This window comes from Coregonus clupeaformis, unplaced genomic scaffold (assembly GCF_020615455.1).
Source record: "Coregonus clupeaformis isolate EN_2021a unplaced genomic scaffold, ASM2061545v1 scaf0294, whole genome shotgun sequence".
NCBI lineage: Eukaryota > Metazoa > Chordata > Actinopteri > Salmoniformes > Salmonidae > Coregonus > Coregonus clupeaformis.
Window position 1 is genome coordinate 375,031 of NW_025533749.1, and position 27,606 is coordinate 402,636.

General features: G+C 44.9%; 1 protein-coding gene and 1 long non-coding RNA gene across 2 annotated transcripts in view; both read left to right on the forward strand.

Annotated features, from left to right (window-relative positions):
- Nucleotides 1-2,713: 2,713 nt before the first annotated feature.
- The window catches only part of LOC123484379, an 83,864-nt gene continuing 58,971 nt past the window's right edge, over nt 2,714-27,606 (forward strand). Inside the window, exon 1 of the long non-coding RNA XR_006658512.1 lies at nt 2,714-2,754. This is a non-coding gene — a long non-coding RNA (uncharacterized LOC123484379). The remainder of the gene's footprint in view (nt 2,755-27,606) is intronic.
- On the forward strand, nt 4,789-20,362 carry LOC121561141 (NACHT, LRR and PYD domains-containing protein 5-like). Its single transcript, XM_045214667.1, has 18 exons — nt 4,789-4,874; nt 5,128-5,294; nt 5,502-6,784; nt 7,049-7,575; nt 8,110-8,283; nt 10,318-10,491; nt 10,848-11,021; nt 12,141-12,187; nt 12,324-12,879; nt 13,466-13,527; nt 14,297-14,334; nt 15,194-15,258; nt 15,391-15,605; nt 15,794-16,053; nt 16,213-16,338; nt 16,495-16,627; nt 16,713-16,742; nt 19,776-20,362. Exons 1-18 carry the CDS (start codon nt 4,804-4,806, stop codon nt 20,087-20,089), a joined length of 4,416 nt encoding a protein of 1,471 aa, XP_045070602.1. The 5' UTR covers nt 4,789-4,803; the 3' UTR covers nt 20,090-20,362.

Genomic DNA, 27,606 nt, shown 5'->3' on the forward strand with positions numbered 1-27,606 from the left:
TATCCATTATATTGACCAGGTACTAGCTAGCCGTTTAGCACCGGTTACACTGACAATCATTGAACCCATAACAACAGCTAGTCTACCTGGTTGGATCCCCATTAGCTGACTCCATAACAACAGCTAGTCTACCTGGTTGGATCCCCATTAGCTGACTCCATAACAACAGCTAGTCTACCTGGTTGGATCCCCATTAGCTGACTCCATAACAACAGCTAGTCTACCTGGTTGGATCCCCCATTAGCTGACTCCATAACAACAGCTAGTCTACCTGGTTGGATCCCCATTAGCTGACTCCATAACAACAGCTAGTCTACCTGGTTGGATCCCCATTAGCTGACTCCATAACAACAGCTAGTCTACCTGGTTGGATCCTCATTAGCTGACTCCGTAACAACAGCTAGTCTACCTGGTTGGATCCCCATTAGCTGACTCCATAACAACAGCTAGTCTACCTGGTTGGATCCCCATTAGCTGACTCCATAACAACAGCTAGTCTACCTGGTTGGATCCCCATTAGCTGACTCCATAACAACAGCTAGTCTACCTGGTTGGATCCCCATTAGCTGAGTCCATAACAACAGCTAGTCTACCTGGTTGGATCCCCATTAGCTGACTCCATAACAACAGCTAGTCTACCTGATTGGATCCCCATTAGCTGACTCCATAACAACAGCTAGTCTACCTGGTTGGATCCCCATTAGCTGACTCCATAACAACAGCTAGTCTACCTGGTTGGATCCCCATTAGCTGACTCCATAACAACAGCTAGTCTACCTGGTTGGATCCCCATTAGCTGACTCCATAACAACAGCTAGTCTACCTGGTTGGATCCCCAACAAATGTAGGTAGCTCCCAACCCGTATGGTTTAGTAACCCGAATGGTTTAGTAACCCGTATCGTTTAGTAACCCGAATGGTTTAGTAACCCGTATCGTTTAGTAACCCGTATCGTTTAGTAACCCGTATCGTTTAGTTTTTATGCCCATAGTTGCACGTGACTTTTACTTGACCAGACGGACTAGTTTCTTTAGCGACAGCTTTACAAAGAAATCCGATGCACGTCTTCCTTCAGGAAGTTAAAGAAATTAAAGTTTTGACTGTCTTGGGGATCATGCGTAATCATGATAATGTGCTGTCAATCGCTTATAACAATAATACCCTACTAGCCTATCACATCTTTCATCATTTAGCCCTACATTTAAACTACTGCCTTTCCGATCTGTGTAACCAGAAAGCTGCTCTCAACCTAAACTAAATACATTTTATTTAGCCCTACATTTAAGCTACTGCCTTTCCGATTTGTTTAACCAAAAAGCTGCTCTCAATCTAAACTAAATACATTTTATTTAGTTTCAATCGGTAACGTCACTCGCTCTGAGACCTTGAAGTAGTTGTTTCCCTTTGCTCTGCAAGGGCCGCGGCTTTTGTGGAGCGATAGGTAACGATGCTTCGAGGTTGACTGTTGTCATTGTGTGCAGAGGGTCCCTGGTTCGAGCCCAGGTAGAGGCTCGGAGAGGGACGGAAGCAAAACTGTTACATCAGCACACACCATTTGTCTTGATGAAAACCCCGCCAGCCAGTGTACAGGTTGAGATAACCGGTACCGCACCTCAAGTGAACTCAAGCAGTGGGTGTCGCCTTTTCAGGAAACGGACCAAAACGGAGAGGGACCTACCTGAATTTGTTCACTATACAATAGATCACTAAATCAAATCCTGAAATAAAAATCAACTTTTACTAGATAAAATATGAATTTATGGGCTGAATACTTTATGAAGACTTTACATTACATAAATATATACTATAAACCTATACGTGGTGAACCCGCCCACTGTGTTTAAATAGGAAGTACATTTATAAGGAAATAGAGAAAGAAATGGACACTATCGGTCGAAGAAAAATGCTTCTGAGGTTTGCAGCGTTCTTTTACAATTTTATGTAGAAAAGTGTTTTGTAAAAGTTAGGCCATCGCAGAGAGAGGTGATTTAGGGGGTAAGACATCCGCAGAATTGGTAAGTTATTCAAATACTGATTTCAACGTTCAATATGGATCATTTTAGGCTTACTTACATTGTCGCTGATTCCTATTGATTATCCTAGTCAATATGAATCAATGTTATATTATAGGCTACAGGGCTATGAGGTAGGGTATGGGCGATTGACTGCACATGATTGTGATATTAGCTTTGCGCTCTTTCAATTACTGGAGAAAGACGTGTATCAGGTAAACTAGTTTCTTTGAAAAAAAAAGTCAGTCTCGTCAATTCGGCCAAGTAAAAGTGACGTGCAGCAACGGGCATTGAAAGGTTTTTTTTTCACCCGAGTTCCAAGTTGTTTTGACCGCACTGGAGTCGAAAGTCATCATCAACTTGCTGTAGTCACCTCTGTTAAGGTGAGGTGTTGTAAATGTAGTGTAGTCAGTCTGTTAAGGTGAGGTGTTGTAAATGTAGTGTAGTCAGTCTGTTAAGGTGAGGTGTTGTAAATGTAGTGTAGTCACCTCTGTTAAGATGAGGTGTTGTAAATGTAGTGTAGTCAGTCTGTTAAGGTGAGGTGTTGGAAATGTAGTGTAGTCAGTCTGTTAAGGTGAGGTGTTGTAAATGTAGTGTAGTCAGTCTGTTAAGGTGAGGTGTTGTAAATGTAGTGACGTCACCTCTTAAGGCGAGGCGTTGTAAATGTCCCAACACAGGAAGTCCATGTATAAGGAAGTAGAGGAAGAAATGGACGTTATGGGTAGAAGACAAAAACATCGGAGGTTTGTAGCTTTCTTTTACAATTTAATGTAGAAAAGTGTTCTGGAGAAGTTAGGCTATCATAGAGAGACAGATGATTTAGGGGTAAGACATCTACAGAAATGTAAAGTTAATACAATACTGATTTCAACTTTCAAGAATGATAATTTTACTGTACATTGGTGTTGATTCATATTGCTTAGCCTAATCAATATGATCCAATGTGATGTGATGTTATAGGCTACAGGGCTATGAGGTAGGGTATTATTGGTAAAGGCGATTGACATCACATTATCGTGATTATTATCCGTATGTCGAAACTGCGTTAGAAAGACGTGCATCGGAATTATGTAAAGCTGTCACTAAAGAAAATAGTCTGTTTCGTCAAGTCAGTCAAGTAAAAATGACGCGCAACAATAGCATAGAAACTATTTAAATGTTGGGATAAATCAAAGTTCAAGTTGAAAATGCTTTCTGGCGACACCGATCAGAAAGGCTGTGGTCCGTTTTGCTCAGTGCTCTACGCTTCATATAACTTGGCCAGCGCACTGTTGCGTAATGTTCCGTATCGTTGTCGGCACACCTGAATACAAGCCCGGGTGCAAAGGGCGAGATAAACTGTTGGCACCTCATGTGAAGTCAAGCAGTGCATGGGTGTATTCACTAAGGGCACTATTCCAACTTATGAAATCACGCCTTTCCTACCTGGCTAAAATGCTTGGAGAATTAAGTAAAACCACAAGTCCGAATCCCTATCTCCATCCATGGCTCATTTAGGAAAGGACCAATGTTAACTAACTAGCTAGACACCAGAGGACAACTACATAACGAGAAGCAAGATTTCAAGTTGTTTCTGTCAAAATCCAAGCTGGTTTACCTTGACACCTTTTATTGGTGCACCAGAACCAATCACAGTTGAGCTCGCTCAGTTTAGCTCAACGCTGATTGGCTCATTTCTAATAGTTTTTTAATCAAAGGCCAAATGCTCGCAGGCTTCCCTTGTCTTCAATGCTACGGGCAACAATGTCATACTCGTTTGGACCAGACAGCATCAGATAGATGGCCTACACATAGAGAGACAGAGGGGCGCTGTTTAGCTCGCTCGGATGCTTTCTCCTGTGAGATACATTCAGCCTCTTGCGAATTAAAGGACAATTATGAAGCACAGAGAGACGAAATATACATTATAGCCTGGCTTCCCTTGGTATAGAAGAAATACCTGTCAGCTATTTTAACTGTATGTAATGTCTACTTGGTAAATGTTTATAATGTCTGTCAATCTAAGCTGTAAGGTATTTTTAGTTGTGTTTACCCGAGGTAGACTTGCTGTTGTTATGGCGTCAGCTAATGGGGATCCAAGTCAAATCAAATCAAATTAACTGTGCATGTTTAAATGCAACATGAAGTCTCTGTTTGAACTTTGACCACAGACAGTAAAAGTGTTGTCATTGTTAATGGTTCTTCAACAATGTTCAGAAATATTGACTGTTCTGTTATTTCTTATTGTAGCTGAGTGAGCTGTGACTCTAAAATGAGTCTCTCTGGGGAGAGAGAGGAGGGGACCACTGCCTCTAAAATGAGTCTCTCTGGGGGAGAGAGAGGAGGGGACCACTGCCTCTAAAATGAGTCTCTCTGGGGAGAGAGAGGAGGGGACCACTGCCTCTAAAATGAGTCTCTCTGGGGAGAGAGAGGAGGGGACCACTGGCTCTAAAATGAGTCTCTCTGGGGAGAGAGAGGAGGGGACCACTGCCTCTAAAATGAGTCTCTCTGGGGAGAGAGAGGAGGGGACCACTGCCTCTAAAATGAGTCTCTCTGGGGAGAGAGAGGAGGGGACCACTGCCTCTAAAATGAGTCTCTCTGGGGAGAGAGAGGAGGGGACCACTGCCTCTAAAATGAGTCTCTCTGGGGAGAGAGAGGAGGGGACCACTGGCTCTAAAATGAGTCTCTCTGGGGAGAGAGAGGAGGGGACCACTGCCTCTAAAATGAGTCTCTCTGGGGAGAGAGAGGAGGGGACCACTGCCTCTAAAATGAGTCTCTCTGGGGAGAGAGAGGAGGGGACCACTGGCTCTAAAATGAGTCTCTCTGGGGAGAGAGAGGAGGGGACCACTGCCTCTAAAATGACTCAAGACACCAGTTCTAAGAGGTAAGAGATGACATGTAAAATATACAGTTCTCTTAAAGATATAAAACTAAAGGGAAAAGTTTTCCCAAATTACATAATATGTAGTTCTACATCATTCATTTAAAAGTCCCCAAATCGATTTACCAATTGCAGACTGTAGCTTTATAAAGAAAAATCAGGATTTCTATGAGTTCAGCTATACACTTGTTGAAATGATGTAGATGAGGTATTGATGAGATATTGATGAGGTGATCTGCCTCCCTGTTTTGTTCAGTGTCCAGAAGCCCAGAGCAGAGTCACCTGCCCCCAGCCTGCTATCAATGAAGAGTGATCAGCCACCTGCTTTCAGCCAGGAACCATTACCAGATGACAATAAGGAAGTGGATAGCTTGGACAGTGAGGATGCATTAAAGATCACACACAACCTTCTGGACAGAAGAAGTAAGACTGTGTTTCATACAATATTACAAAGAATGGGACAAAGGCCCCTCTAACACACACACACACACACACACACACACACACACACACACACACACACACACACACACACACACACACACACACACACACACACACACACACACACACACACACACACACACACACATGCACTTATGAGTCCCAACTCTCATTGTTTTCCTACAGGTCAAACTCTTCTGACAGTCCAACAAGACATTAAGGCTAAACTGAAACACAAGTATCAACACATATCTGAAGGAATTGGACACCATGGAAACCAAAGTCTGTTAAATGACATCTACACAGAGCTCTACATCACAGAGGGTGGAAGTGGAGGGGTCAATTATGAACATGAGGTGAGACAGATAGAGATGGCATCCAAGAAACAAACCACACAAGAGACACCAATCAAATGCAACGACATCTTCAAGCCTTTACCTGGACAAGACAAACCTATCAGAACTGTGCTGACAAAAGGAATCGCTGGCATTGGAAAAACAGTCTCTGTGCAGAAGGTCATCCTTGACTGGGCAGAGGGAAAAGCAAATCAGGACGTTCATTTCATGTTTCCTCTTCCTTTCCGTGATCTGAACCGGAAAAGGGACCAATACAGTCTGATGCAACTTCTTTCCCACTACTTCTCAGAGCTGAAAGAGATTGACAACATTGAAGATGGTGAAACCAAAACTATTTTCATTTTTGATGGTCTGGATGAGTGTCGACTTCCTCTAGACTTCAAAAACAATGAGAGGTGCTGTGATGTCACGAAGCCAACCTCAGTGGACGTGCTGCTGACAAACCTCATCAAGGGGAATCTGCTTCCCTCTGCTCTCCTCTGGATAACCTCACGGCCTGCAGCAGCCAATCAGATCCCTCCTGAGTGTGTTGACCAGGTGACAGAGGTACGAGGGTTCAATGATCCACAGAAGGAGGAGTACTTCAGGATGAAAATCACAGATCAGAATCTGGCCAATGAAATCATCAAACACATGAAGACATCAAGGAGCCTCCACATCATGTGCCACATGCCAGTCTTCTGTTGGATATCAGCCACTGTCCTTGAGATGATGCTGAAAGAGGCAGAGAAGGATGAAGTCCCCAAAACTCTGACCCAGATGTTCACACACTTCACGCTCATCCAAATCATTGTGAAGAACAAGAAGTACAACAAAGCCACAGAGACAAACCCAAAGGAACTGTCTCAGTCAGACAAAGAGATGATCCTGAAACTGGCAGAGCTGGCTTTCCAACAGCTGCAGAAGGGCAACCTGATCTTCTATGAGGAGGACCTGAGAGAGTGTGGCCTTGATGTCACAGAGGCATCAGAGTACTCAGCATTGTGTACAGAGATCTTTAAAGAAGAATCTGGGCTGAACCAAGAGAAGGTCTACAGCTTTGTGCATCTGAGCATTCAGGAGTTTCTAGCAGCAGTGCATGCTTTAGAATCATGGCTGGACAAGAAGGAAAATGTTTTTTCCCCCAAAGCAGTCACTAGTGGTTATGATGACTACGATGATGATGATGATGATGATGATGATGATGATGATGAAGAGTACTATGAAGCGTTTTCAGTCAGTGATGATGATGACGAGGAGAAGAATGATGACGAAGATGATGACTATGATGAAGATGAGGAGAAGGATGATGATGATGATGAGGAGAAGGATGATGATGATGATGATGATGACTATGAAGAGAAGGATGATGATGATGAAGAGAAGGGTGATGACAAGAAGGAAAATGTTTTTTCCACCACTAGTGAGGATGAAGAGGAGGATTCAATCCAGTTGTTTGACTTACACAGGAGAGCAGTGGACCAGGCCTTGAAGAGTGTGAATGGACACCTGGACCTGTTCCTCCGCTTCCTTCTGGGTCTCTCACTGGAGTCCAATCAGAATCTGTTACGAGGCCTTCTGACACAGACAGGAAGTACAACACAGAGCAATGAGGAAACAGTTGAGAGAACAGTCAGGTACATTTCAGACAAGATCAAAAGGGAATCCTCACCAGAAAGGATCATCAACTTGTTCCACTGTCTGAATGAACTTGGTGCCAACTCTCTAGTTGAAGACATGCAAACCTCCCTGCGATCAGGAACTCTTTCAGAAACAAGACTAAAACGTGACCAATGTTCAGCCCTGGCCTACCTGTTACTGATGTCAGAGGAGGTGCTGGAGGAGTTTGACCTGAAGACATACACCACATCAGAGGAAGGTTATCAGAGGTTGCTGCCGGTAGTGAAAACCTGCAAGAGAGCACTGTAAGTTCTGTTATTGAGTTGATGTATACATTATCATTATTCTGAAGGATTTGTATATCTAACAGATGATCTCCTCTCTCCAGACTGGATCACTGTGACCTCACATATGAATCCTGTGAGACTCTGGCTTCAGCTCTGCAGACACCAAACTCCCCCCTGAGAGAACTGGACCTCAGCTACAATGACCTGGGAGACAGAGGAGTGAAGCTGCTCTGTGTTGGACTAACCAGTCCACTCTGCAACATACAGACACTAGTGTGAGTTAAATATCTTCAGTATCCACTGTGAGTGTTTATATATTATGTATGTAGTTAGTATGTGTATGTTTTTAACATTATTTGAACGTCTTGGTAAATATGCAGAAACATACATAAAATGTGATAAATATATCAAACTAAGGTTAAATATCTTGAGTGAGTTAGTATGTTTTTAACATTGGTTAATCATGTGTCCTTCTGTTATTGTCTTAATGCATCTCATTATTCTTAAAGCTTTGCATATTTAACAGTGTATCAACATATCTCCTCTCTCCAGACTGTCTGGCTGTAAACTCACATATGAATCCTGTGAGACTCTGGCTTCAGCTCTGCAGACACCAAACTCCCCCCTGAGAGAACTGGACCTCAGCTACAATGACCTGGGAGACAGAGGAGTGGAGCTGCTCTGTGTTGGACTAACCAGTCCACTCTGCAACATACAGACACTAGTGTGAGTTAACTATCTTCATTATCCACTGTGAGTGTTTATATATTATGTATGTACTATATACTGAACAAGAATATAAACGCAACATGCAACAATTTGAAAGGGTTTACTGAGTTACAGTTCATATGAGGAAATCAGTCAATTGAAATAAATTCATTAGGCCCTAATCTATGGATTTCACATAAATGGGAATTCAGATATGCATCTGTTGGTCACAGATACCTTAAAAAAAAGTATGGGTGTGTATCAGAAAACCAGTCCGTATCTGGTGTGACCACCATTTGCCTCATGCAGCGCGACACGTCTCCTTCACATAGAGTTGATCAGGCTGTTGATTGTGGCTTGTGGAATGTTGTCCCACTCCTCTTCAATGGCTGTGCGAAGTTGCTGGAAACTGCCGGGAACTGGAAGACGCTGTCGTACACGTCGATCCAGAGCATCCCAAACATGCATGTCTGGTGAGTATGCAGTCCTTGGAAGAACTGGGACATTTTCAGCTTCCAGGAAATGTATACAGATCCTTGTGACATGGGGCCGTGCATTATCATGCTGAAACATGAGGTGATGGCGGCAGATGAATGGCACGACAATGGGCCTCAGGATCTCGTCACGGTATCTCTGTGCATTCAAATTGCCATCGATAAAATGCGATCGTGTTCATTGTCCGTAGCTTATGCTGGCCCATACCATAACCCCACCGCCACCATGGGGCACTCTGTTCACAACGTTGACATCAGCAAACCGCTCGCCCACACAATGCCATCACGACGCCATACATGCTTTCTGCCATCTTCCCGGTACAGTTGAAACCCGGGATTCATCCGTGAAGAGCACACTTCTCCAGTGTGCCAGTGGCCATCGAAGGTGAGCATTTGCCCACTGAAGGCGGTTACGACGCCAAACTGCAGTCAGGTCAAGACCCTGGTGAGGATGACGAGCACGCAGATGAGCTTCCCTGAGATGGTTTCTGACTATTTGTGCAGAACTTTTTCGGTTGTGAAAACCCACAGTTAAATCAGCTGTCCTGGTGGCTTGTCTCAGACCATCCTGCAGGTGAAGAAGCCGGATGTGGAGGTCCTGGGCTGGCGTGGTTACATGTGGTCTGTGATTGTGAGGCCGGTAGGATGTACTGCCAAATTCTCTAAAACGATGTTGGAGGCGGTTTATGGAAGAGAAATTAACATACAATTCTCTAGCAACAGCTCTGGTGGACATTCCTGCAGTCATCATGCCAATTGCACGCTCCCTCAAAACTTGACACAGCTGTGGCATTGTGTTGTGTGACAAAACTGCACATTTCAGAGTGGCCTTTTATTGTCCCCAGCACAAGGTGCACCTGTGTAATGATCATGCTGTTTAATCAGCTTCTTGATATACCACACCTGTCAGGTGGATGGATTATCTTAACAAAGGATAAATGCTCACTAACAGGGATCTAAACAAATTTATGCACAACATTTGAGAGAAATAAGCTTATGTGCGTATGGAACATATCTGGGATCTTTTATTTCAGCTCATGAAACGTGGGACCAACACTTTACATGTTGGGTTTATATTTCTGTTCAGTATAGTTAGTATGTGTATGTTTTTAACATTATTTTAACATTTTTGGGACATATCCAGAAACATACATAACATATATAAAACTAAGGTAAATATCTTGAGTGAGTTAGTATGTTTTTAACATTGGTTAATCATGTGTCCTTCTGTTATTGTATTAATGCATCTCATTATTCTTAAAGCTTTGCATATTTAACAGTGTATCAACATATCTCCTCTCTCCAGACTGTCTGGCTGTAAACTCACATATGAATCCTGTGAGACTCTGGCTTCAGCTCTGCAGACACCAAACTCCCCCTGAGAGAACTGGACCTCAGCTACAATGACCTGGGAGACAGAGGAGTGGAGCTGCTCTGTGTTGGACTAACCAGTCCACTCTGCAACATACAGACACTAGTGTGAGTTAACTTTCTTCAGTATGAGTTATTATGTGGATGTTTTAAACATTTGTTAATCATGTGCTCTTCTGCCCTCTAGTCTAGGTCAGTGTGGTCTGACAGAGGGTTGCTGTTCAGATCTGGCCTCAGTCCTGAGTTCACCCAACTCACAACTGAAACAACTGGAGCTGAGAGACAATGACCTGCAGGACTCAGGAGTTACACTGCTGTCTGCTGGACTGGAGGATCCAAACTGTAAACTACACACACTGGGGTAAGTACAGCTGTTTCAGTCAGGTCGGTACTGAGCTGAGTTACACTGCCCTCTGCTGGACTGGAGGATCCAGACTGTAAACTACACACACTGGGGTAAGTACAGCTGTTTCAGTCAGGTCGGTACTGAGCTGAGTTACACTGCCCTCTGCTGGACTGGAGGATCCAGACTGTAAACTACACACACTGGGGTATGTACAGCTGTTTCAGTCAGGTCGGTACTGAGCTTAGTAAAACAAATACTCTGAACATCTGATGTTTCATCACAATGTTTGTGTCATGGACAAATATATGGGTGTCCTACAAGATGATTGACACCAGTCCACCAACCTAGACAGCTGTTGTGTCTCTCTGTAGGCTGTCTGGCTGTCTGGTCACAGAGGAGGGCTGTGCTGCTCTGTCTTCAGCTCTGAGGTCAAACCCCTCCCACCTGAAAGAGCTGGACCTGAGCTACAATCACCCAGGAGACTCTGCAGGGGGACTGCTTTCAGCTGCTCTGGTGGATCCCACAGATAAACTGATGAAGCTGATGTAAGTCAGAATAGATGTCCTAATAGTGTGAGCAGTGGTTGTGTCCTATGTAGTGTAGTAGGTTCAGTAACATGAGGACATGATGGTAGAATACAGGGGACGTTTACCCAGCAGGCTTAGCACTCCAACACAGCATACATCATCACCACATGAATACTCTTCTTCTGCATCTCTGATTTCCTGTTGGAATTGTACTCTGTTCTGTATGCAGTAGGTAGGATAGAATACCTGTATTTCTCTAGTAATGAATTGTACTCTGTTCTGTATGCAGTAGGTAGGGTAGAATACCTGTATGTATCTAGTAATGAATTGTACTCTGTTCTGTATGCAGTAGGTAGGATAGAATACCTGTATGTCTCTAGTAATGAATTGTACTCTGTTCTGTATGCAGTAGGTAGGATAGAATACCTGTATGTCTCTAGTAATGAATTGTACTCTGTTCTGTATGCAGTAGGTAGGGTAGAATACCTGTATGTCTCTAGTAATGAATTGTACTCTGTTCTGTATGCAGTAGGTAGGTTAGAATACCTGTATGTCTCTAGTAATGAATTGTACTCTGTTCTGTATGCAGTAGGTAGGTTAGAATACCTGTATGTCTCTAGTAATGAATTGTACTCTGTTCTGTATGCATTAGGTAGGATAGAATACCTGTATGTATCTAGTAATGAATTGTACTCTGTTCTGTATGCAGTAGGTAGGATAGAATACCTGTATGTCTCTAGTAATGAATTGTACTCTGTTCTGTATGCAGTAGGTAGGATAGAATACCTGTATGTCTCTAGTAATGAATTGTACTCTGTTCTGTATGCAGTAGGTAGGGTAGAATACCTGTATGTCTCTAGTAATGAATTGTACTCTGTTCTGTATGCAGTAGGTTGGATAGAATACCTGTATTTCTCTAGTAATGAATTGTACTCTGTTCTGTATGCAGTAGGTAGGGTAGAATACCTGTATTTCTCTAGTAATGAATTGTACTCTGTTCTGTATGCAGTATGTAGGATAGAATACCTGTATTTCTCTAGTAATGAACTTGGATAGTGCACCAGAACACAACAATATGGTTTAAATGTTGACTGCTTTATTAGGTCTTTGTCAGTCAATAACCTGTTTATCCTACAGTGTGGATCATGGTGGAGAGTTCAGGCTGAAATCAGGGCTGAGGAAATGTAAGTCTCTTCAATCCTAATTAACTACATATTCAGAACTACAGTAACATAGTAACTAATCAATACTTGTTCTGTACCTACAAAACAACATTTTATATGAAGATGTGGTTTGATTAAACTCTCCTTTTGTCTACAGATGCCTGTCATCTCACCCTGGACCCAAATACAGCAAACCCACACCTGATACTGTCTGAGGGGAACAGGAAGGTGACATTGGTGGAGGAGAAGCAGCATTATGAAGACCATCCAGACAGATTTGACCGTCATCCCCAAGTTCTCTGCAGAGAAGGCTTATCTGGATCTCGTTATTACTGGGAGGTGGAGAGGGATGGTGACAGGGCTCACATTGGAGTGGCGTACAAAGGAATGAAGAGGAAGGGAGAGGAGGAAGACAGTTGTATTGGATACAACAGGAAGTCCTGGTGTTTAGTCTGCTCTGACAGAGGTTATAACTTTTACCATGCTGGAGTCATCAGATCCATCCCTGGTCCTGTTTCTAACAGAGTTGGAGTGTATCTGGACTGGCCAGCTGGTACTTTGTCCTTCTATAGTGTGTCCTCCTCTGGTACACTGACACACCATTACACAGAACACACCACATTCACTGAACCCCTCTATCCTGGGTTTGGGTTTAGGGTTTATTCCTCCTCCTCAGTGACCCTGTGTCAGATAGATGACCAACACATTCAAAGGTGAGTCATAGCAATGTTTCATCATGTGTTTTCCTCTGGAATAATTCCTACAATTAGATTAGTATTGGTGTTTTTTAATGTGTTCTGTTGGACCTACAGACAGTTAGATTATTAGTAGTGGTGTGTTTTAATGTGTTCTGTTGGACCTACAGACAGTTAGATTAGTAGTGGTGGTGTGTTTTAGTGTGTTCTGTTGGACCTACAGACAGTTAGATTAGTAGTGGTGTGTTTTAATGTGTTCTGTTGGATGTACAGATGTTTCCTCTCCTATGTCTCACTGTAGTGTCAGTTTCACTCTAACCACAAGAGGGCATCAGAACCTGTTAAAATGATACCTGGTGACTTCACGTCTCTAGGGGCTTTCATCAAGATAAGCAATGTCACCTGTAATGTCACCATCAGTATTGACTTCATGGAAGTTGACATAGTGTTATGTCACATTTGGCAATGCACCCTACATAGGGAGTGGTTCTGTCACCCTTTATACACCCTTTGTATTGCTTATGAAGACTGTATGTATGCTTTATAAAACCTTTATAAGTTGTATTTAGTTTAATCACAGTCTATCCATCTGCTTTCCCAACAGCAGAGACCATGGTGGAGAGTGTTGTATCAAGCCTGGACCTGAGAACACCAGAGACCAGATATGTGAGTGTTAACTGATAATTGTTTTAAAATCAAAATACGATTAAAGCGTTCTTGAATCCCAGGCAAGGAACACAATCATTTTTTTTTTTACATTTTAGTCATTTAGCAGACGCTCTTATCCAGAGCGACTTACAGTTAGTGAGTGCATACATTTTTCATACTGGCCCCCCGTGGGAATCGAACCCACAACCCTGGCATTGCAAGCGCCATGCTCTCCCAACTGAGCTACAAGAGGCCTAATCATGATCTATTTGGTCAAAACAAACTTAAAGGTAGAGTCAGCAATATGATGTAGATGCACAAAGTAAACATCATAGTGGGTAAACTTCTACAACAACTAAGGGCGTTGGAGCACGATGCTAAACTTCTCTGTTTTGGTCCCGTGGCTACCACGCTGTAAGAGTTAAGAGAACCCGTGCACATGGGCAGATACTGTGTGAGAGAGAAGTCAGGCATCTTGCTCATCACAATATCTGCGGTGCTGCTCGTACAACATCATTTAGCTGACTCTACCTTTAAGCTCTCATCCTGGGATCTACCAGAAATCAGGACCCAACATATCCAAAACATGGACCAGAACCATGTTGTTTCCTGCTTCCACAAACATTCATTAATATAACACTAATGTCAGATTATGGTATGATAATGAGTGTACATTCTGAGACTGTTGCTCACTTACATTCATTTTTATTACAAGTCTGTTTAATATTTATTAATTCATTATTACATGAGATTGTCCGTTTTAAATAACAACTACTTTTGACTTCAGGGATTCCTCAGAGCTGTAAGACTTGTGAACATGTTGAGGTAAGTCATAATGTCAATTCTCACTTTTACATACCTTCAGGAGTCAGGCACAGTCTGAAAGCCAGGTGTGTACTGACCAACCATTCATACTGGGATATAGACAGTCCTGTGTTCTGCTTTAGTAATATAAACACAGTCTGAAAGCCAGGTGTGTACTGACCAACCATTCATACTGGGATATAGACAGTCCTGTGTTCTGCTTTAGTAATATAAACACAGTCTGAAAGCCAGGTGTGTACTGACCAACCATTCATACTGGGATATAGACAGTCCTGTGTTCTGCTTTAGTAATATAAACACAGTCTGAAAGCCAGGTGTGTACTGACCAACCATTCATACTGGGATATAGACAGTCCTGTGTTCTGCTTTAGTAATATAAACACAGTCTGAAAGCCAGGTGTGTACTGACCAACCATTCATACTGGGATATAGACAGTCCTGTGTTCTGCTTTAGTAATATAAACACAGTCTGAAAGCCAGGTGTGTACTGACCAACCATTCATACTGGGATATAGACAGTCCTGTGTTCTGCTTTAGTAATATAAACACAGTCTGAAAGCCAGGTGTGTACTGACCAACCATTCATACTGGGATATAGACAGTCCTGTGTTCTGCTTGTAGGCATGCAGGAGTTTAGCTGTTGTCATACCAGCATTCCATGTAACATTGAATAAATACATTAGATTAGTTACTTTGGTTAATGGGCCAGTTTCCCGGACACAGATTAAGTCTAGTCCTGTACCTTAAAGAACTTTCTATTGAAACTTCCATTGATCATGCTTTAAGTCCAGCACTAGACTCAATCTGTGTCTAGGAAACTGGCCCCATATGTATAACTGACATGCTTGTCCTTGTTCAGGACTCCACACACTGGCTTCAGATTGAACCCTTGACTTCCACTGTCCAGGGAGTGACAATGTTCAGGTAAAATAACTACTTTTAACATTTCATTCCACTTGCTAGTGTATTTCCCCATTACCTTTGGGAATAGGCTTCTAATCCAACCTCTCCATTTGACGATTGACCCTCTCTACCATATCTTGTTGTTGCCCTCAGGCACAGGACACCCAAAGGGCGTTATGAGTGCACAGTGTCTGGGCTCCGCTGGGTGTGTGAGAGAGATGTCATTCTGAAGTATCACTTCAGGAACTGGTATCCCTACAGTCAACTTCTGAAAGACATGCAGTACGGACAAGGTGGTCCATTGCTGGACATCACTATGGAGTTAGGTGAACTGGAGGAAGTTCATCTGCCACACTTTGTCTGTTTAGGTAAAACCATATAGACATAGTATTCAGAAAGACATTTCCATGTAACTGAGTTTCACTTCCTGAATGAATGAATGAATATTCTGGGAGTTTGAGTTTACTGTGATCTGATACCGCAAATTTCTTTGTGTTTTAGTTAGATGAATAATACAATATTTGTCTTTCTGTCTCCTTTTTATTGTGTTGTTCAGGGACCAACCCTTCCCTGAGGAATGAGATGAAGATTCTTCATGTAGAGGAACATGGAGTGTCTGTTGAGGAAGTGCATGAGGTCACCAGATTCCATGCTAAGATTCTCCATCCCAAGTTCTCAGCTATCGCTGTTATACTGAGCTATATCTTTTGGCGGAACATAGATGTCCACTGTGAGCTGATGCTCTATATGACAGTGAAAAAGGAAAAACTAATTCCACGCCTATACCTGTTCCCCAGTAACCCCAGCCAAATACAGGTGAGGTACCATTATTTTAGAGGTGACCTTAACTAAGCAGTGGTACGGTTTATGTTGACACTCATAACATGAAGATAATAGTTTGTTGCTAGTTTTCTGAATAATGTTTGAATAAGACTATACATTGACTGGCTGTGTATTCCATGCCTCGTTTCGCAGGCTGTGGAACAACAGGAAAAGTCTCAAGGGTCTTCAAGGGTTCTCATCACAAGACCAGAGCAGGCCTTCAAACTGAATAGTTTCTTCAGACTGAACATTCCCTGTTCTACCTACATCAATCCACTGGTACAGTTTTAATAGACTAAGAACATGAATCTGACATTTTAAGTCACATTTCTATCCATTGCTCTTTCTCGCTCGATGGCTCTCAATTCAAATGGCTTTATTGGCATGGGAAACATATGTTTACATTGCAAGCAATCTCTCTCTCGCTCTCTCCAGAAGATTCATCTCATACATAGAGACTCCACACCAAGCTTTTTCAAGGCGGTTTTGAAAATGACAGGGGTTGACATTGAGATGGAGTTATTCGGTGATGATGAGAGGATTGCATGGAAAGAAGTGGTATCACAAGGTAGGAGCATATGTCAATCATAACTTTGTACTTTTGTAACAGATGCTATTTAGAGTGATATAACCTCATTTTGTTTATATTTCAGATGAATACATCACTGCCACCCATTCAACAAGTAAGTAAACATGAGTTACAGTGCATTCAGAAAGTATTCAGACCCCTTGACTTTTTCCACATTTTGTTACGTTACAGCCTTATTATAAAATGGATTAAATCGTTTTTTCCCCTCATCAATCTGCACAAAATACCCCATAATGACAAAGCAAAAACAGGTTTTTAGACATTGTTGCAAATGTATATATAAAAAAACCCCTGAAATATTACATTTACATAAGTATTCAGACCCTTTACTCAGAACTTTGTTGAAGCACCTTTGGCAGCGATTACAGCCTTGAGTCTTCTTGGGTATGACGCTACAAGCTTGGCACACCTGTATTTGGGGAGTTTCTCCCATTCTTCTCTGCAGAAGCTCTGTCAGGTTGGATGGGGAGCGTCGCTGCACAGCTATTTTCAGGTCTCTCCAGAGATGTTCGATCGGGTTCAAGTCCGGGCTCTGGCTGGGCCACTCAAGGACATTCAGAGACTTGTCCTGAAGCCACTCCTGCGTTGTCTTGGCTGTGTGCTTAGGGTCGTTGTCCTGTTGGAAGGTGAACCTTGGCCCCAGTCTGAGGTCCTGAGCGCTCTGGAGTAGGTTTTCATTAAGGATCTCTCTGTACTCTTCTCCGTTCATCTTTCCCTCAATCCTGACTAGTCTCCTAGTCCCTGCTGCTGAAAAACATCCCCACAGTATGATGCTGCCACCACCATGCTTCACCGTAGGGATGGTGCCAGGGTTCTTCCAGATGTGACGCTTGGCATTCAGGCCAAAGAGTTCAATCTTAGTTTCATCAGACCAGATAATCTTGTTTCTCATGGTCTGAGAGTCCTTTAGGTGCCTTTTGGCAAACTCCAAGCGGGCTGTCATGTGCCTTTTACTGAGGAGTGGCTTCCGTCTGGCCACTCTACCATAAAGGCCTGATTGGTGGAGTTCTGCAGAGATGGTTGTCCTTCTGGAAGGTTCTCCCATCTCCACAGAGGAACTGTGGAGCTCTGTCAGAGTGACCATCGGGTTCTTAGTCACCTCCCTGACCAAGGCCCTTCTCCCCCGCTTGCTCAGTTTGTCCGGGCGGCCAGCTCTAGGAAGAGTCTTGGTGGTTCCGAACTTCTTCCATTTAAGAATGATGGAGGCCACTGTGTTCTTGGGGACCTTCAATGCTGCATAACTTTTTCGGTACCCTTCCCCAGATCTGGGCCTTGACATAATCCTTCGACCTCATTGCTTGGGTTTTGCTCTGACATGCACTGTCAACTGTGGGACCTTATATAGACAGGTGTGTGCCTTTCCAAATCATGTCCAATCAATTGAATTTACCACAGGTGGACTCCAATCAAGTTGTAGAAACATCTCAAGGATGATCAATGGAAACAGGATGCACCTGAGCTCAATTTCGAGTCTCATAGCAAAGGGTCTGAATACTTATGTAAATAAGGTATTTCTGTCTTTTTATTTTTTATACATTTGTAAACATTTACAAAAACCTGTTTTCGCTTTGTCATTATGGGGTATTGTGTGTAGATTGATGAGGAAAAACATGTAGTTAATCCATTTTATAATAAGGCTGTAACGTAACAAAATGTGGAAAAAGTTAAGGCGTCTGAATACCTTCCAAATGCACTGTACAAACCAATGGCTTGAGGGCCAGTCGACATGGTTTACTGTTGGACTAGTCCTGATTATAAAAGGCTGTCTTCAAGATCAATGACATCTCCTCCAGGACTTGATGTAGATTAGCCTGGTTCTGAATGACATCTCCTCCAGGACTTGATGTAGATTAGCCTGGTTCTGAATGACATCTCCTCCAGGACTTGATGTAGATTAGCCTGGTTCTGAATGACATCTCCTCCAGGACTTGATGTAGATTAGCCTGGTTCTGAATGCCCCAATGACATCTCCTCCAGGACTTGATGTAGATTAGCCTGGTTCTGAATGACATCTCCTCCAGGACGTGATGTAGATTAGCCTGGTTCTGAATGCCCCAATGCCATCTCCTCCAGGACGTGATGTAGATTAGCCTGGTTCTGAATGCCCCAATGACATCTCCTCCAGGACTTGATGTAGATTAGCCTGGTTCTGAATGCCCCAATGACATCTCCTCCAGGACTTGATGTACATTAGCCTGGTTCTGAATGACATCTCCTCCAGGACGTGATGTAGATTAGCCTGGTTCTGAATGCCCCAATGCCATCTCCTCCAGGACGTGATGTAGATTAGCCTGGTTCTGAATGCCCCAATGACATCTCCTCCAGGACTTGATGTAGATTAGCCTGGTTCTGAATGCCCCAATGCCATCTCCTCCAGGACTTGATGTAGATTAGCCTGGTTCTGAATGACATCTCCTCCAGGACTTGATGTAGATTAGCCTGGTTCTGAATGCCCCAATGACATCTCCTCCAGGACTTGATGTAGATTAGCCTGGTTCTGAATGACATCTCCTCCAGGACGTGATGTAGATTAGCCTGGTTCTGAATGCCCCAATGCCATCTCCTCCAGGACGTGATGTAGATTAGCCTGGTTCTGAATGCCCCAATGACATCTCCTCCAGGACTTGATGTAGATTAGCCTGGTTCTGAATGCCCCAATGACATCTCCTCCAGGACTTGATGTACATTAGCCTGGTTCTGAATGACATCTCCTCCAGGACGTGATGTAGATTAGCCTGGTTCTGAATGCCCCAATGCCATCTCCTCCAGGACGTGATGTAGATTAGCCTGGTTCTGAATGCCCCAATGACATCTCCTCCAGGACTTGATGTAGATTAGCCTGGTTCTGAATGACATCTCCTCCAGGACGTGATGTAGATTAGCCTGGTTCTGAATGCCCCAGCCTGTTTTTCTACGTCTGTGAAAACCGACCCTAAATATGAATGAAACGGTAGTGGTGTGATGTGTTCATTGATTCAGGTTGTTATTGTTACAGAATGTGTTCTTAATGCAAAGATTAATAATACAATGAAGACTTTTACTGTAGGTCACTCTGAAAGAAGTCTGTTTCTAAATGTCTGAAATGTGAATGAACAAATGTAGTTATTTTGTAACCTGCCTCTCTCAGGTGCTGTGTTGGGGGCAGGGCGTCCGGCTGAGAGCAGTCTGACTGGTTCTACAGCGCAGCAGCTGGGTTCTGTACGGAAAGAGTTTGTGAGACGAGTGTCAGGACCTGTCCTGGAAGGTCTGCTGGACGGACTCCTGCAACACACAGTCATCAACCAGGAGGAAATGGAGTCAGTAAAGGTGATAGCTGAGAGGGCAGAGAAGGCACGTGACATCATCGACATGGTGTTGAGAAAAGGAACTGAGTCATGTTCCAGGATGATCAACCTTCTTGGGGAGCTGGACCCCTGTCTTTGGTCACAGCTTCAGATCTAAAGTTGTAGCCAACCCCTGGGTGTGGGGAGACCAGGCAGAATAGACAGGCAGGGTGGTTCAACATGGTCTTGTTGTCTGTTGCTTTAAATCAGGCTCCCAAAAATGTACAGAAAATGTCAATCAAACATGACCACTATAATAGCAATAAACTCCAGCCACACAGCCTCTCTCCTTCTGCAGCCTCCTGGAGGTGTGGATCTTCTAGCAGGAGGGTCAGTTAGTCCTCCACTAGGTACCTAGCTGGACCCCTATCTAGCAGGAGGGTCAGTTAGTCCTCCACTAGGTACCTAGCTGGACCCCTATCTAGCAGGAGGGTCAGTTAGTCCTCCACTAGGTACCTAGGTATGGACCCCTATCTAGCAGGAGGGTCAGTTAGTCCTCCACTAGGTACCTAGCTGGACCCCTATCTAGCAGGAGGGTCAGTTAGTCCTCCACTAGGTACCTAGCTGGACCCCCTATCTAGCAGGAGGGTCAGTTAGTCCTCCACTAGGTACCTAGCTGGACCCCTATCTAGCAGGAGGGCCAGTTAGTCCTCCACTAGGTACCTAGGTATGGACCCCTATCTAGCAGGAGGGTCAGTTAGTCCTCCACTAGGTACCTAGCTGGACCCCTATCTAGCAGGAGGGTCAGTTAGTCCTCCACTAGGTACCTAGCTGGACCCCTATCTAGCAGGAGGGTCAGTTAGTCCTCCACTAGGTACCTAGCTGGACCCCTATCTAGCAGGAGGGTCAGTTAGTCCTCCACTAGGTACCTAGCTGGACCCCTATCTAGCAGGAGGGTCAGTTAGTCCTCCACTAGGTACCTAGCTGGACCCCTATCTAGCAGGAGGATCAGTTAGTCCTCCACTAGGTACCTAGGTATGGACCCCTATCTAGCAGGAGGATCAGTTAGTCCTCCACTAGGTACCTAGGTATGGACCCCTATCTAGCAGGAGGGTCAGTTAGTCCTCCACTAGGTACCTAGCTGGACCCCTATCTAGCAGGAGGGTCAGTTAGTCCTCCACTAGGTACCTAGCTGGACCCCTATCTAGCAGGAGGATCAGTTAGTCCTCCACTAGGTACCTAGCTGGACCCCTATCTAGCAGGAGGGTCAGTTAGTCCTCCACTAGGTACCTAGGTATGGACCCCTATCTAGCTGGAGGGTCAGTTAGTCCTCCACTAGGTACCTAGCTGGACCCCTATCTAGCAGGAGGATCAGTTAGTCTTCCACTAGGTACCTAGGTATGGACCCCTATCTAGCAGGAGGGTCAGTTAGTCCTCCACTAGGTACCTAGCTGGACCCCTATCTAGCAGGAGGGTCAGTTAGTCCTCCACTAGGTACCTAGCTGGACCCCCTATCTAGCAGGAGGATCAGTTAGTCTTCCACTAGGTACCTAGGTATGGACCCCTATCTAGCAGGAGGGTCAGTTAGTCCTCCACTAGGTACCTAGCTGGACCCCCTATCTAGCAGGAGGGTCAGTTAGTCCTCCACTAGGTACCTAGCTGGACCCCTATCTAGCAGGAGGGTCAGTTAGTCCTCCACTAGGTACCTAGCTGGACCCCCTATCTAGCAGGAGGGTCAGTTAGTCCTCCACTAGGTACCTAGGTATGGACCCCTATCTAGCAGGAGGGTCAGTTAGTCCTCCACTAGGTACCTAGCTGGACCCCTATCTAGCAGGAGGGTCAGTTAGTCCTCCACTAGGTACCTAGCTGGACCCCTATCTAGCAGGAGGGTCAGTTAGTCCTCCACTAGGTACCTAGGGATGGACCCCTATCTAGCAGAACATGTTGATACAACTCTGTCTCTCTCTCACACCAACACACCTACCTACCTGATGTCTGTGTATTTTAAACTTTAGATTTTAAATGTCATTGTATACGCATTGTAAACATGTATTGTATACGCATTGTAAGCATGTATTGTATACGCATTGTAAACATGTATTGTGATGTTATTGGAATTTACTTACTGTATTTGCATACTCACTGTGAATGTGTCCGGGAAAATGGCTCTGAGAATTTGGCATTCAACTTAAAACCACAGAAATGTATTTTATGAATATATTGTACAGTGTTGGCCTGATAGAGGTTAATGAGAGGGGCTGGATATCAACACAACCACCTCAGTCTATCAGCAGTTTTCTCAGTGAGAGCACATTGACCATTGACAGACATAAGGAGCTGTTCAACCTCTCTCCCCTTTACCAATGACTTGAGAGTGGCTGAAGGACATATAAGGAGCTGTTCAACCTCTCTCCCCTTTACCAATGACTTGAGAGTGGCTGAAGGACATATAAGGAGCTGTTCAACCTCTCTCCCCTTTACCAATGACTTGAGAGTGGCTGAAGGACATATAAGGAGCTGTTCAACCTCTCACCCCTTTACCAATGACTTGAGAGTGGCTGAAGGACATATAAGGAGCTGTTCAACCTCTCTCTCCTTTACCAATGACTTGAGAGTGGCTGAAGGACATATAAGGAGCTGTTCAACCTCTCTCCCCTTTACCAATGACTTGAGAGTGGCTGAAGGACATATAAGGAGCTGTTCAACCTCTCTCCCCTTTACCAATGACTTGAGAGTGGCTGAAGGACATATAAGGAGCTGTTCAACCTCTCTCCCCTTTACCAATGACTTGAGAGTGGCTGAAGGACATATAAGGAGCTGCGCAACCTCTCTCCCCTTTACCAATGACTTGAGAGTGGCTGAAGGACATATAAGGAGCTGTTCAACCTCTCTCCCCTTTACCAATGACTTGAGAGTGGCTGAAGGACATATAAGGAGCTGTTCAACCTCTCTCCCCTTTACCAATGACTTGAGAGTGGCTGAAGGACATATAAGGAGCTGTTCAACCTCTCTCCCCTTTACCAATGACTTGAGAGAGGCTGAAGGACCAATCAGCCCCCATCTATACACAATGTTTTACTAAATGTTTTATAACGTTGTATTTTTCTATGTGTATCTACCTGCCCAGGGACTACAGCTAAATCTGGAACATTTACAGAAATGTTGATTGATGTGCAGTATCCCTGTCAAATACATGTTGTACATGTCAATTAAAAGGAATGTATTGTGACTTAGAATGTTGTTTAACAATATGGAAAAAAGCAATAAAGTCAACCGCCTTTATAGCACACATAATATTATAGCACTGACATTTGTTAACAGCATTGAAAGTAATGATTACTAGACAGTTGTCATGGTAACAGCAGTAATACAAATAACATTATTTATAATGCTACTATAATAATATTATGCTATTATAATAATATTATAATAATCAATTTTAGAAAACACTTTAAAATCCCATCGTTAATTAGATTAGATGAGTTTATTAGTCACATGGAGAGGGACGCACAATCTTGTGCTCTGGGCTCCAACAGCGCAGGTCAAAATAAATCAAATCAAGAGAAGTGAATGAGACAAGATAAAGATGATAATAATATGTAGACATTTACAACTGGGTGGTGGAGGGGGGGCAGGGTAAGAGTCTGTTGGGTGGTGGTGGGGGGCAGGGTAAGAGTCTGTTGGGTGGTGGTGGGGGCAGGGTAAGAGTCTGTTGGGTGGTGGGGGCAGGGTAAGAGTCTGTTGGGTGGTGGTGGGGGCAGGGTAAGAGTCTGTTGGGTGGTGGGGGCAGGGTAAGAGTATGTTGGGTGGTGGGGGGGGCAGGGTAAGAGTCTGTTGGGTGGTGGGGGCAGGGTAAGAGTATGTTGGGTGGTGGGGGGGCAGGGTAAGAGTCTGTTGGGTGGTGGTGGGGGGCAGGGTAAGAGTATGTTGGGTGGTGGGGGGGCAGGGTAAGAGTCTGTTGGGTGGGGGGGGCAGGGTAAGAGTCTGTTGGGCTGTGGGGGCAGGGTAAGAGTCTGTTGGGTGGAGGGGGGCAGGGTAAGAGTCTGTTGGGTGGTGGGGGCAGGGTAAGAGTCTGTTGGGTGGAGGGGGCAGGGTAAGAGTCTGTTGGGTGGTGGGGGCAGGGTAAGAGTCCGTTGGGTGGTGGTGGGGGCAGGGTAAGAGTCTGTTGGGTGGTGGGGGCAGGGTAAGAGTCTGTTGGGTGGTGGTGGGGGGCAGGGTAAGAGTCTGTTGGGTGGTGGCGGCAGGGTAAGAGTCTGTTGGGTGGTGGGGGCAGGGTAAGAGTCTGTTGGGTGGTGGGGGCAGGGGTAAGAGTCTGTTAGGTGGTGGTGGGGGCAGGGTAAGAGTCTGTTGGGTGGTGGTGGGGGCAGGGTAAGAGTCTGTTGGGTGGTGGTGGGGGCAGGGTAAGAGTCTGTTGGGTGGTGGTGGGGGCAGGGTAAGAGTCTGTTGGGTGGTGGTGGGGGGCAGGGTAAGAGTCTGTTGGGTGGTGGTGGGGGGCAGGGTAAGAGTCTGTTGGGTGGTGGTGGGGGCAGGGTAAGAGTCTGTTGGGTGGTGGGGGGGCAGGGTAAGAGTCTGTTGGGTGGTGGTGGGGGCAGGGTAAGAGTCTGTTGGGTGGTGGTGGGGGCAGGGTAAGAGTCTGTTGGGTGGTGGGGGGCAGGGTAAGAGTCTGTTGGGTGGTGGTGGGGGCAGGGTAAGAGTCTGTTGGGTGGTGGTGGGGGCAGGGTAAGAGTCTATTGGGTGGTGGGGGCAGGGTAAGAGTCTGTTGGGTGGTGGTGGGGGCAGGGTAAGAGTCTGTTGGGTGGTGGTGGGGGCAGGGTAAGAGTCTGTTGGGTGGTGGTGGGGGCAGGGTAAGAGTCCGTTGGGTGGTGGGGGGCAGGGTAAGATTCTGTTGGGTGGTGGTGGGGGGCAGGGTAAGAGTCTGTTGGGTGGTGGTGGGGGCAGGGTAAGAGTCCGTTGGGTGGTGGGGGCAGGGTAAGAGTCTGTTGGGTGGTGAGGGCGGGGTAAGAGTCCGTTGGGTGGTGGGGGCAGGGTAAGAGTCCGTTGGGTGGTGGGGGCAGGGTAAGAGTCTGTTGGGTGGTGGGGGCAGGGTAAGAGTCCGTTGGGTGGTGGGGGCAGGGTAAGAGTCTGTTGGGTGGTGGGGGGGGGCAGGGTAAGAGTCCGTTGGGTGGTGGTGGGGGGCAGGGTAAGAGTCTGTTGGGTGGTGGTGGGGGGCAGGGTAAGAGTCTGTTGGGTGGTGGTGGGGGCAGGGTAAGAGGCTGTTGGGTGGTGGTGGGGGCAGGGTAAGAGGCGGGTGGGTGGTGGTGGGGGGCAGGGTAAGAGGCTGTTGGGTGGTGGTGGGGGCAGGGTAAGAGGCTGTTGGGTGGTGGTGGGGGCAGGGTAAGAGGCTGTTGGGTGGTGGTGGGGGCAGGGTAAGAGGCCGTTGGGTGGTGGTGGGGGCAGGGTAAGAGGCCGTTGGGTGGTGGTGGTGGGGGCAGGGTAAGAGTCTGTTGGGTGGTGGTGGTGGGGGCAGGGTAAGAGTCCGTTGGGTGGTGGTGGTGGGGGCAGGGTAAGAGTCTGTTGGGTGGTGGGGGCAGGGTAAGAGTCTGTTGGGTGGTGGGGGCAGGGTAAGAGTCTGTTGGGTGGTGGGGGCAGGGTAAGAGTCCGTTGGGTGGTGGTGGGGGCAGGGTAAGAGTCAGTTGGAATGGAAATCCAACTATCTAGTAATCATTACTTCCTCGTTTACCCTACCCTTATTAATAGTAGCATTATAAATAATGTTTTACTGCTGTTACCATGACAACTATCTAGTAATCATCACTTCCTCATTTACCCTGTCCTGTTGTGTTCTAAAATACTATTCTGATACAACCCCCCAAACAATACTAATACGTTTCTTATTAAACTTTATTTTCTAGTTTATTTTATGCACTTTGTTATTATTCATTACATCATTTATCAATCATACGTAGGCGCTAATCTGTACGCAAACCATGCAAGGGATCATTTCCACGCAAAGTGTGAGATTTATCAATATAAATGTTAGCTTGAGAGTGTTCAGCCCCATGACCACGATCAGTGCCAAGTGGTGGAATAAGGGAACCACTTGTCAAGCGTAGAATGGGGAAAGGGAGATGCATAGTAGGTTGTACAACTGAATGAATGAATTCAAATGAACCCCTCTGAATTAGAGAGTTACTGGATCTGGATCTGCCTTAATCGACATCCACGTCATCGGCGCCCGGGGAACAGTGGGTTAACTGTTCAGGGGCAGAACGACAGATTTTTACCTGGTCAGTTTGGGGATTCGATCCAACAACCTTTCGGTTACTGGCCCAACGCTCCTACCCGCCAGGCTACCTGCCGCCCCAAAATATACTGTATGTTGAAATTATGAGAGTAATAATGACATTTTTTTATGTAATTATATTGACATTGTGAATTCATGCAACATGTCTTGACAGGCTATATATTTTGACCACATCAGTGCATTTGTAACGATAATAATCCATATAAAGTACAGTCATTTGTTAAATTAGAGGTACGTGTGAAAGTGAAACTATTGTGTAAATCCTATAAAAGACTGAGATAATGGAAATCCAATGAGAGATGGCTGATCTGCTCTGTTGGAAGATCTGGCACCGCTGCATTTCACAGAGAGCACGTTTTTAGAGACAGGTGGGACTTTTTTAGCAGAAAGTACAGATTGGCTCATCAGATATCGTTTCCCAAAACCAATCTTATAGGATCTTTGAGAGGATTTAAGACCTACTTTAGAAAGGCAAACCCATGCCATTCGGGTGCACGTCAAAGTGTTATCCATCCTCGGGTTTTTGGCAACAGGGCACTTTTCAGCCGGAGCTTTCTGATCGGCCAGCGGCGGCATCTCACATCCCTCGATGAGCCAATGTTTTGGATGCAATCATCAGCAAAACGTACTGTAAGATACAATTCCCACCATCGCGCAACAGGTTAAGAGCGGTTTCTTTGCCATCAACGGGTTCCCAAATACGAACGGAGAAATAGACGGCCCCCACATCGCCATAAAAGCACCATCCCAAAACGAGTTCAACTAGGCTATGAGAACAGAGAAGGCTTCTACTCTTAATGAGCAGGTGATAGGTGATGTTATGTGCAAAACACGCTACTGAATGTGGTGGCCAGGTGGAAAGCACGACTTGTTCATTCAGCAGAACCTTTTGGTTGTATTAAATATCTGACACTAGCACCTCTATTTCAGTCTAGGAAAAGTTTTTTCTTAGCTTTTGTTGTTATTTCATTTCATTGTAAGGCTTTGTACATTCCCCACGGACTTTAAAGGGATGATTTTGACCATATCTGCTTAATTAGGGGCGTTTCTAAATGCTAAATAGCCAAAGTAATACACAAGAACTGAGGCTGAGAACAACTGGTATTTATCAATGGCGACCTCCTACGTTTGCGTCATATGATTGGTTGATACATCACACTTTTTCTATGCATACCAACATTTAAAATAGCGTTTATAAGTAGTATTTTAGGATAGTTTCTACACAATATTTATAAATTGATAAATGTGCACAAAAGCATTGAGATGTATAAACTTGGCGCATTCATGTTTGCAGTTATAAATCAGACCTGTTGTAAAACGGTGCCTGCATGAACCAGCGTTATGAAATAAACCCATCATCAATCTTTTATGGTGACAATAACGCCCTTATTTGCTGTATACTTTGGAAGGAT

Coding starts and splice junctions, on each gene's coding strand:
- LOC121561141 (XM_045214667.1), top strand. CDS start 4,804: ATGAGTCTCTCTGGGGAGAGAGAGGAGGGGACCACTGCCTCTAAAATG. Junction 5,295..5,501: donor CAACCTTCTGGACAGAAGAA/GTAAGACTGTGT, acceptor GTTTTCCTACAG/GTCAAACTCTTCTGACAGTC. Junction 15,606..15,793: donor GCCACACTTTGTCTGTTTAG/GTAAAACCATAT, acceptor TGTGTTGTTCAG/GGACCAACCCTTCCCTGAGG.